This window comes from Phaenicophaeus curvirostris, chromosome 2 (genome assembly GCF_032191515.1).
Source record: "Phaenicophaeus curvirostris isolate KB17595 chromosome 2, BPBGC_Pcur_1.0, whole genome shotgun sequence".
Classification (NCBI taxonomy): Eukaryota; Metazoa; Chordata; class Aves; order Cuculiformes; family Cuculidae; genus Phaenicophaeus; species Phaenicophaeus curvirostris.
Genome location: NC_091393.1, coordinates 87,756,749 through 87,768,834, shown reverse-complemented (window position 1 = coordinate 87,768,834; position 12,086 = coordinate 87,756,749). Strand labels below are relative to the sequence as shown.

At 40.3% G+C, this 12,086-nt stretch overlaps 1 protein-coding gene across 1 annotated transcript in view; it reads right to left on the bottom strand.

Moving 5' to 3' along the window:
* Positions 1-12,086, bottom strand: part of LOC138718342 (usherin-like) — a 220,836-nt gene that overhangs the window by 87,432 nt on the left and 121,318 nt on the right. The window contains exon 20 of the mRNA XM_069852767.1: positions 2,823-2,991. Within this exon, the coding sequence (XP_069708868.1) occupies positions 2,823-2,991 (169 nt within the window). The remainder of the gene's footprint in view (positions 1-2,822; positions 2,992-12,086) is intronic.

The window sequence follows — 12,086 nt, the reverse complement described above, 5'->3', positions numbered from 1 at the left end:
TCACTCAGTGCTTTAGAATGCTACAGATGTATTAAATTAATTTGTAATAATAACGAAAGAAAGATGCATTCATTAATTCAGGGCCAATACTTTGCAAGATGTCAAAATGCAAGCATGACAAACAAACTGAGAAAAGCAAAAAAAATAAAGTCTGCAAGTATGACAATTATACAGACGAAAGTCTTTAAGTAGAGGCAGCTACATAATACAGAGTTGGTTCTAGTTATGATAAACAGAACAGTCAGCCTGCTTATTCTGAGCAAAAAATTTCCTGTCTCCTCCAAAATAATTCCAAACTTGTTTTGAAGGACTAACTCACATTAAGTCAGTGACACTCAAGACTTATCTTCCAAAGAACTTAAGGATTAAACTCACTTTAAAAATTAAATACCATATCACAATCAGCCTGCCTAGCTCCTAGTTAAGCAAAAGCATTCGCTTTTGCAGGAAAAGGCCTTAGGATAAAGCTGCCAATAAGACTGACTTTAAAATGGTGGACTAGGTTGGGCTGGGATAAACAGTGTACTGTGAATGGAGTTGATACTGCTATAAAGGATACAAAAATTACAGTAAATGGCAATAGCTTTAATTCACTAGTTTCCCTACTTGGCCTGATCCAGTGTTCTAAAAGCCACATTTTTATATTATCTTTCCGTGTTCAAATGTTTTCTGTGGCTCAAATGTCATTTGGAAGGAATAGCAGGGGGTTTTTTTCTGCTACTGAAGATGGGTAATAGTGGCAATTTAGGTATTTAAATTCCTGATTGTTAATAAAAGAAAAGTGTTTTGATTTTTAGAACTAATTTTTCTCACTGGAAGTAATATGTCAAGTTGGATATTACAGACAGAGAGCCCTAATAAACACAGTCAGACATAAGAGTGTGATGTGATTGTGACAGAGGAAGATTACTGTTTTCCTTCCCTCCCATTCCTTGCCAAAGATATGCCTGGGTGGTAGTAGCATTATTTGTTCTGCTCTGCTTTAAGAATCTGCCCTCCTATTTTAGTTCTGGGGATGGATGTTTGTACTTCTTTGTGCACTAGTGTTTCAGAAACTGAGATTCTTGCCTTCCTAATTTGTAATCTTCATGCCTTCAGCCCAGTGTGCTTCAGTACATCTAGAGCTATCAAGCTGGCCAAACAACATCTGGGAAATATGTATGCTTAGAGAGTTTCCTATATAAATAACTTTATCAAATAAAGTCAATAATAAACAAAAAAAGATGAGAACAAATTTTTAGAGTGTAATAGATATAATCTGGTTAGATACTTCATCATATTTTCCTGCATTCCTTGGAATCTAATTTAGTTGCTACACAGAGAAAGTATTAAAATAGAGAATGCAGCTTACATCTATTGGAAATAAAACTGTTTTTTTTTAAGAACTATTAGACATAAGACACAAAGGATCAGTAACCTTCTCATTAACCTCTCAAAATGGGATCCATTCCAAGCTAGGCTTGAAAATATTCTCTCTCTGAAAACTATCATGCAGTCTTACCAGTTAATTGTTATCCTTATCAAAGAATGACCCACATTAACATTTAGCTTGAGGTTATTAGCATATTTATAAAAATAAAAAAAGAAAAGAGTGACCAACATTGTTAATGTTGTTGCCCTTTAGAGTACCAAAAAAGAGAATGCAGCAAATATACTTAGGGGAAAAAAAATGTTTAAAATCATGTTCAAACATTCACTGTTTCATGCCTGTGGACTGCTGACTGAACAGGAGCTACTTTCATACATAAGACATTTTGTTTAACTGTGATTTTCTTTCTTGATGTAAACAACATTAAGCTAGTTAACATAGACCACTGGATGGGGACAGAGGTCAGTATAATCTCTCCATTTCAGTACATTGAGATTAATGAGGCCAGCAAAATGCTCTTCTCTGGTTCTTCCATGTGATAACATTTTTCTCATGACATCATGGAAGGCATTCTAATATTGTGATATATGAAATACTTTTCAAAGGAGCAGAACTTGGGATGTGCTGAATGTGTTGGCAAAAATTCAAGCATTTCTGAGCCTAGGGAATGTGTGCCAGCTCATGAGTAATGGAAGCATTTTAACTCCTGACCTGACAATTGCCTACAAAAAGATGTATGCTCTCAACACTGCCCCTTGAAACGTCTTTCCTCCCCCTTTTCCTCCTCTCTCACTTTCAAAAACCCACCAACAAACTGGAAAACCAAACTCTGGACAACAGCACTGAAGCATAATTTTGGAAAACTTCCCAAACAGTCTGAAAATAAGAGTACAGTCAGCCTCAAGAAAAGGAAAAATTTCCATCAAAAATAACACGTGCTATGTGTACTTTGATCTGTAACACTGGTAGAAACAAAGCATAGACAGCACAGAAACAAGTAGAAGTGATGTAATCCGTAATATCAACTCCAAATGCTAACAATTGTTCCACAAAAGAAATGGCTAGGAAAAAATCACATGGGGTCAAGTCAAACAGAGAACTAAACCACACCACTAAATTGCCTGATGGTGTTCCTGTTAAGCAGAACTGCCCTCCCCATTATGCAGCACTTACTGCAATTAAGTATAGTTTGGCATAAATTAGTTCTCTGGGAAATGACCCAATCATCAGGTTTCATCAATTAAGCCTTTCTTGTATAAACAGTGTACTGCATTTAGAAGACAAAATCAGCACAATTTTCTTTTCTTATCCCACTGAGCACAAGTCTCAAAGAAATCTAGAAATCTTGAGAAAGCCCGCATTTATTGTTATGTTTTCATTCTCCTTGGTTTAACAGATACATCAACTTTGTTGTTTCATTTCTTTCAAATATTGGAAAGGAGTTATCTCTTACCTACTGATACCCTAGTGTAATAACCACCACAGCACCGATGTTTCGGTTGCACAGCGTGTATCTGACCACCACAGCAAACCCCTGGTGAATTAAGAATAAATGGAATGTACTTGTCCTCGCAGCATTGGAAGCCAGGTTTTGTGTTGTGGAGAATCCCATTACAACATACCTAGAAGTAGTCAAAAAAAAAAATCAGTAAGGCAATATCTGTTAAACAGAACATAATGTGTTCTCTGGCAAAAAAACGTATATGAAAACATGTACAACACATCCTAGTATGGACACTAATATGACTGCAGTCAAATAAAATGTAACTTGGCTAAAATCCTGTGCCCTCCAGCATTATCAGACTTCAATAAACTACTCTGTATCTGACAGAATACTGCTATTTTGTGGCCTTCAACCATACTGCACCTAAATAAAACAGTCCATTAATATGAATCATCCTCATATGCCTTGCAGGCTGTTTGAGTCTCTCAATGTGGAGTAAATTGCAATATGTAGATATAATCTACTATCACCTTATCCTTTTCTTTTCTCCCCAGTTCTTATTTATGATTAAGTATGTAATCTGAAGCCCTTACAACTCAAAAACAGCATTTCCCAATATGTGCTCTCGGGTTTTCTCTCAATGAAAATAAGTGGAATTTTCTTATAGCACATGTTCACTTATTTATGACAAAAGTTCTTTACAGAATGTGAACTCATGAGAATAGTATTTATATAAGGATATTTTTTTCAAAATAAAATTTACATGGAAATGAATTTTGAAAAGGCCTTTTGACTGTGGACTTCCTGTCAAGAAAATCATACACTTGAACAATCAAATAATTTTTTGTACACTCACTCCTGAGTTGATGGAGAGGCACCACTGTATACACAGCAAATCATATAGAACATTTAGTAGAATCATTGTAAAAATTGTAAACTCAACATACAGTCAGTGCTACCTGCATTGGCCAGAAGGATGCCTCTTACAGCTAGACAGAAAATGCATTTGGCAGTACAGCACGTTAGAACATAGTTGTACCTTTGCTTTCTTTTGATGAGGAAGAAATCTGCCCCGACCTTAATCATGTTCCAAATCAGCTTATCTTACCAGTCAACAAAGAAAGTATTCCTCTAGAAGGATCTAATGTTTACATATGTACTTTAATTACCAGCAGAAAAAAACTTAAAAAAATCTATATTAGTAGGCTCAGGACATTTAATTTGTATTACATTTATAATGTTAAAACAAACATGCATACAGAAAAATATTATTACTTTTCTCAAGCCATAAACAAATTCTTTCTGACTTCAGAAAGATGATGCTTTGTTTTGTTCAGTTTTAAATGGCTTTTCTTTGATCATTCTTGGAAACGTTAGGTTAGGTTCTGAAGTTACAGTTTACAATACATAAACAATATGTAACCAAAAATTAAAATTAGGTAGGGCAAGATTCTTGTTTCCTCATTATATTTTGAGGTCTTACAATCTTATGTGCTTTGAATTGTCACTTTTCCAGCACACTTTCTCATTCAGCATCTGCTGTAGACTACCAATATAGCTGAATTTTGTCATTTTCTGTTCAGGAATTTTGAGTCTCTGTAGGTCCTTTTATATTATTTTGCTGTCCACCTTGTCACTGGTAATAGAATCCAATCTATGAATTTAATTAACCTACTGTTCTTTCTTCCAGATCATTAGTTAAGATGTCAAATAAAACTCTGTTTCACACCTCTTCTCTCCTTCCCATCTTTTGGATATTTTTTTATGACTGGCATACATTCCAGGCTTAATTCTCCTTCATTTACAACTGCCTCCAAAGCAACCTAGAAGATTACTTGGTCTCCATATTTCTAAGTAATTTAAAAGCATTCTTAAAAATATTAAATCAAGTACTATCTTGCCACAGAATAGACCACATTTAGCAACAATTCTTGACCATGGCCTCTGTCCCTTCCTTTTTACAGCATCCTGAGTTTGAGACAACACAGCCAGTAAATACTGTACCTGCCTGCCTGAAAGACGGCCGAGTACATATTCCTCACACATTCTTGGTCCCAATTTGTGTGCCCATTGGGATTGTGTCTCCCTCTGAGACCTGTCTAGCTCAATTTATCTTCTTCATGGATTTCATTTGTCATCCGCATTTTTTTTTTCTCTCCAGTGATGCACACCACCTAAATTTCACCTGAACGCAATCTTTCCATCTTTCAGATAAAGAAACTTGCACATCTTTGGCATTATTCAGGCTCAAATCCTTGAGCAGCCGTTTTACTTCCCATGCAATGTTTCCAGTTTTAAAAAATGCCCCTTCTCTTGTGAAACCTAAGTAGAAATAGCTGCTCTGCATATTTTACACAGACACTGGGAGGGCCATTTTCGTACTGACTCTAAGGCAGCATGGGCGAAACATTATTTTTAAGATTGCATTATTACTGGTGTGTCTACTTTACATCCTGAATTCCCTCAAAAAATCCCCAGCTGAAAGCTCAGGTATGTTACGATGGTTTCAGCAGCTAATTTTCCTCGTTAAAAATCATTAAAGATTCTCAATATTTCTCAATACCCTATAGACGGCTTCCAAAAAGGAGCCCAGTCAGCTCTAGAACATATTAAGACTCTCATCTGGCATTACAGACTGATTTAGTTGGTGCTATTATTATGTAGCTCCATAACATCCTCTGCAGTCAGCTGTAAATTGTTAAATAACACTTCTTTTTCAGCAGTGCTCTTAAGATAGTTTCTATTAGCATTGATATTCAGCCCAACAATTCTGCATTATCAATCCATAAAATAAAATGCATTCCAGTAATGCTAAAATTATGTCATAGACAAAGAAGGAAAGCAGATGGATTGAAAATTATAGTGGCAAAAGGTCATTATTATATCATTCTCTTAGATCTACAAGTGACAGTCCCAACTGGATGGTGTTAACATGTACAAGAAAGGAGAAGCCTTGTAGTGATCAGCTACAGTGACACCAACATTTTAGGCAGATCAGAGATCTCAGCCTTGTACAAAGGGTTGAATGCTTGACATACGCTTGCTAACCAGCTCTTTACTGTCTATGGAGATGATACAAGATGTTCATCTTCAGGTATCATGGGAGCCCTTAAAAATATTGGTAGACTGAGTTACTCACAAATCAATCCTGTAGTTATCCTCCCATCCAAGCCTGCTGAGAGACAGTGATCGAGGGGCTGTGAAGGGCTGGGCATAAAGAAAGACTTATTACGATACCTGAGAAAGGCCCGGTCAGCCATGACTCTAGTGCAGCATAACAAGATATCAGACCTGGCAAGGCAGGATTACATAATATTTTAACAATTTTAAAAAATACTCAAAACTTAACTATGCAACCCTCTTAATCAAAATTGTTTCAATCCCTGATCCCTCTGCTTGCTGAAGACTTTGCTGAAGGATATTATTCGGCCTCATGGACACATGCCAGTTGAGCTAAGACTGATTTACTGAAATAAACAGATGTACTAGGCAGCCATGTTTATCGTTCTTGTCAAATGCTTGCTGCCAGAGCCACTGTGAAATAACAATTCACAAAACACTCTAAGGAATTCCTATTAGCTACAGGAGTTCATTAAAAATTTCTGCCTGTGGAGCAAACACCAGAGTAATGATTGACCCATCATGTTCTCGTGTGAGAGGAGATATTTTAAATTAGCAAGGCTCGTTCTTTTTTACTTAAATTATCTCTGAACCTACATAGACACCCTTTTTTTGTGAAGCATACTTATTCACCCATTTTTTTCCCCAAACTGCTCTTCTCTTTGGTAATTGGTACAACCTTAGACCTAAAATCCATGAGCAGAAATTATTGTTATTCTGTTACAAATCACTATATATTATCTATACTGAAATGAGTCTCATTTCCTGTCTTTCATGTGTGTTACAATACACATTATACCTGAAGTGTTATCTTTTTAAAGGTTCTCTAAGCCTGAAAGAACTTGAAAAGGATTTGCACAATATTGCTAGCATTAAGAGTAACTTTTACATAAATATTGATGGAATACCCTTCACTAGTGTCAAGATGTATTAGTTTTCATTCCTGAAAAGAGTGCTTTTGAGGCTAGCTATCAAGCCACCATTTTGCTCCTCCTGTCCTCAAAGAGAAGAGTCCTGCTGGTGTTTCTAACAAATGACACATGTTAATTACAATGAGCAAAGGGGTAAACCTGCACTTCCTAGTAATGTCAGAGTTATATTTCATTAGTTCATTAACTGCAGATTTATACAGCTTGTTGCTACCGAAAAAAAAAAAAAAAAAACTGCTGAAGCTGTATTAACACCTGCAGTCAGGACCCTTTTAACCATTGACGTTCATACTCATGATCCATTGCCTACAGGACTTATTGGCCTTTATGCGACTATTTTAATTACTTTTTTACTGTACCTGTCTCCTGACTTTCAGTGTTTACTACAGGATGTCAGCAAGAACAGGAGGACAATTTGGTAACCACATGGATGATACCACAGAATCACAAGGTTGGAAAAGACCCACAGGATCATTGAGTCCAACCATTCCTATCAACCACTAAACCATGCTCCTCAGCACCTCATCCACCTGTCTTTTAAGCACCTCCAGGGATGGTGACTCAACCACCTCCCTGAGCAGCCTGTTCCAGTGCCCAATCACCACTCCCGTGAAAATTTTTTTTTCTGATGTCCAGCCTGAACCTCCCCTGGCAGAGCTTGAGGCCATTCCCCCTTGTCCTGTCACCTGTCACTTGGGAGAAGAGGCCAGCTCCCTCCTCTCTACAACCTCCTTTCAGGTAGTTTAGAGAGCAATAAGGTAACCCCTCAGCCTCCTCTTCTCCAGGCTAAACCACCCCAGTTCCCTCAGCTGCTCCTTGTACAACTTGTTCTCCAGCCTTTTCACCAGCTTTGTTGCTCTTCTCTGGACATGCTCCAGAGACTCAACATCCTTCTTGGGGGGCGGGGGGTGGGGGGCAGAAATGAACACAGTATTTAAGGTGCAGTCTCACTAGTGCCGAGTACAGAGGGAGAATAACCTCCCTGCACCTGCTGGTCATGCTATTTCTGATACAAACCAAGATGCCATTGGCCTTCTTGGCCACCTGGGCACACTGCTGGCTCATGTTCAGTCGGCTGTCAACCAGCAGCCCCAGGTCCCTCTCCTCCAGGCAGCTTTCTAGACAGACTTCTCCTAGTCTGTAACACTGCACAGGGTTGTTGTGCCCCAAGTGCAGGACCCGGCACTTGGCCTTTGCCTTGGCCTTGGTACTTGGCCTTGGCCTCATGCCATTGGACTCTGCCCAGTGGTCCAGCCTGTTCAGATCCCTTTGCAGAGCCTCCCTACCCTCCAGCAGATCAACACTTCCACCCAGCTTAGTGTCATCCGCAAACTTGCTAAGGGTGCACTCAATGCCTTCATCCAGGTCATTGATAAAGACATTGAATGGGGCTGGACCCAGCACTGAGCCCTGGGGAACCCCACTTGTCACTGGCCTCCAGCTGGGGTTAACTCCATTTACCACCACTCTCTGGGCCCAGCCATCTGACCAGTTTTCCATTCAGGAGAGTGTGCGCCTGTCCAGGCCAAAGAGCGGCAGTTTCCTAAGCAGAATGCTGTGAGAAACTCTGTCAAAGGCTTTACTGAAGTCCAGGAAGACCACATCCACAGCCTTTCCCTCATCCAGTATGCAGGTCACTTTGTCATCGAAGGCGATCAGGTTAGTTTGGCAAGAGCTGCTTTTCATGAACCCGTGTTGACTGGGCCTGATCACACAGTTCTTTTGCGTGTGCTGTATGATGGCACTCAAGATCACCTGTTCCATGGCACTGAGGTCAGACTGACAGGCTTGTAGTTTCCTGGGTCCTCCTTCCAACCTTTCTCGGAAATGGGCACATCAGCCAGCCTCCAGTCCAGTGAACTTCCCCAGTCTTCCAGGACTGTTGGAAGATGATGGAAAGGGGTTTGGCAAGCACATCTGTCAGCTCCCTCAATACTCTTGGATTGATCCCGTCCAGCCCCATAGACTTGTATGTATCTAACTGGCCAAGCAAGTCTCTAACCACCTTCTCTTGGACCACGAGAGCTTTGTTCTGCTCCTCTAACTCCTGGGTGTGTACACACAGGGAACATCTTTCCTTATTATTAAAGACTGAGGCAAAGAAGGCATTAAGTACCTGAGCCTTGTCCTCACCCTTTGTCACAGTTGTTCCTTCTGCATCCAACAGAGACTGAAAATTCTCCCTGCTCCTCCTTTTATTGTTAAAGTATTTATAGAAAGATTTTTTGTTATCTTTCACAGACTTGGCCAATCTGACTTCTAGCTGGGCTTTAACCCTCCTGATTCTTTCTCTGCACTATCTCACTTCCTCCCTGTAGTCCACCCAAGATGCCTGTCCCTTCTTCCAAAGCTCATAGACATTCCTGTTGGTTTTGATGTCCCTCAAGATCTCCCTGCTCAATCAAGCTGTTTTTTTTCCCCTCCGGCTCCTTTTCTGGGACATGGGGATGGCTTGCTCCTGAGCTGTTAGGATTGCCTTTTTGAAGAGCACCCAGCCCTTGTGGGCTCCCTTTCTCTTAAGGACTGTCTCCCATGAGACTTTGCCAACCAGCCTTCTGAACAGTCCAAAGTCTGCCCTCGGGAAGTTTAATGTGACTGTTCTGCTAATCCCCCTCTTCACCTCACCTAGAACTGAAAATTCTACCATCTCATGATTGCTTTGTCTCAGGTGTCTTCCAACCGTCACATCTCTCACAAGGCCTTCTTTGTTCACAAACAGCAGGTCCAGGAGGGCGACTTCCCTTGTCAGCTCATTCACCAGCTATGTGAGAAAGTTGTCTTCCACACCCTTCAGGAAACTCCCAGACTGCTTCCTTTCTGTTGTATTATACTTCCAGCAGACATCCGGAAGATTGAAGTCTCCCACAAGGACAAGAACTAGCGATCTCAGAATCATAGAATCATAGAATAACCAGGTTGGAAGAGACCCACCGGATCATCAAGTCCAACCATTCCTATCAAACACTAAACCATGCCCCTTAGCACCTCGTCCACCCGTGCCTTAAACACCTCCAGGGAAGGGGACTCAACCACCTCCCTGGGCAGCCTCTACCAGTGCCCAATGACCCTTTCTGTGAAAATCCAGCCTAAATCTCCCCTGGCGGAGCTTGAGGCCATTCCCTCTTGTCCTGTCCCCTGTCACTTGGGAGAAGAGGCCAGCTCCCTCCTCTCCACAACCTCCTTTCAGGTAGTTGTAGAGAGCAATGAGGTCTCCCCTCAGCCTCCTCTTCTCCAGGCTAAACAACCCCAGCTCCCTCAGCCGTTCCTCATAAGGCCTGTTCTCCAGCCCCTTCACCAGCTTCATTGCTCTTCTCTGGGCTCGCTCCAGAGCCTCAACATCCTTCTTGTGGTGAGGGGCCCAGAACCAAACACAGTGTTCAAGGAGTGGTCCCAGTTGTTTATAGAAGAGCTCATCAGCTGCTTCTTCTTGACTAAGTGGTCTGTAACAGACTGGAATGCCTCCTCCAGCAGTACTGAGATTGTGCTTCCTGATGGGTGAAGCTAGGGAACATTCCCTTGTTAACTGAAGTACATCTCTGCAGATCTTGTGATGTATGCTCTGTGAGCTGAGGTACATCTCTGCAGATCTTTTGATACGTGCTCTGTGAGCTGAAGTCAGTTTTGAAATTTCAAGAATGGGTACAGTTATGGGTCACACCTTACTGAAAACAGCTAGGAAAACACAGCTTGGAAAAATCCAAGCAGCACGGGTCAGTTACTGTAAATTGTACACAGGACATACGGACCCTCTTGCCAGTTGACAAAATTCATCATGAGAGAGTATTCTCAGCTTTTCTGTGAAGTTACACAGAAAAAAAACCTAAAACCTTTCTAAATTTTTTCTTCACTGAAGAATTATAAATTCATCCAAGTCTGATTGATAGTAAATACCAGAGTAAGGCTATCAGGGACATCACTATGTTAGCTTTAGTTAAAATAACAAAGATTCTTAACATGGAAGCAGAGAAATGGATAACAACTTGAAACAAAAAGTAGTGAACTAATTATATAGGATAGCAGGAATTATTTCTGGTCTTCATTAGACTTATTATCAGGCCTACATGAGCCACATAGGTGCGTGTACACATCTCTTGTAGTTAAAAAGTTATTTGCTCTTTCAGAGGTTCCCAAGACAGCCCTGAGTGAGTGCATTTATTTATGCAGTGCAGTGCTATGCAGGGATAATAACCTGGATCCCAAATGCAGCGCACACATACCAGTGCAGCCTTTCACCCGGGCTACTTAGCACTGCCTTTCTGATATAACTGCACTGTTAAGCTGGACCAAACTCAGTCACTGTTAGCTGAAGGGTCCCTGTGTCTTGCTCTGCTGTGCAGTCAAAACACACTCTTGTATTCCTGTTACTGAAACACTTTGGTTTCTATGGGTGGAGGGGATTATATTTTGGTGATCTTTTTGTAGATAAGAAATTATAACTAATCTCTCTTTTTCTGCAGTGCCTTATAATAGCAAGTGGATGATGCGAAATGTAACCTATGAATCCATAATGAAATAGTAATAAATAACCCAAAACATATCTCCAAATTATTTTTGTATAGAAGGCCTAGTTTTCCTCTCATTTTATACTCCTGAATTCCAGGAACTTGTAAGAGGGAAATTAGACCCATTGTGTCATGTATACAAGGTGCAATAAATGACCTGAGAAAAAGTGAGCACGCCACAATCTGTTTGTCTATCAAAAATACATATGAACAGCTTGCTTGCTTTTGCTGACCAGTCTGTCATCAAATGAAAAAAAACTTGTTTATTATTCTGGATCTGAACATTACTTATGCTGCTCAGCATCTAATTCTCAGTGGCATCTCTTTGGATTTGGCTGTACAGTCAATGTACGGTGAATAGCAGATGACACTGTGGTAAAACGCTTTCTTTTCAGAACAAGTTTGCACCAGTCAGTGTCTCTTTTCTTCACTTCCGTCTAGTAGTTGGTCAAATCTAAGGACCACATATACTAGCAAAAATTCTTCAGCATTATAGAGGGCATAGATTGACAGTGAATTCTTTAAAAGCATGACAGAGGGCTGCCACTTTAGGTCTTATGCTGTCCCTGTCGCACACTCTAGTTTAAGAAGAACATAGATGTGCCACAAGCCCTGTAGATATCTTACAGACATTTTGGACAGCTAGTGCAGACACACATAGTAAATCAGGGAAGGCACTAGGAGAGGAATTTTAACCAATTCGCCCACAAAAATTACTCCCA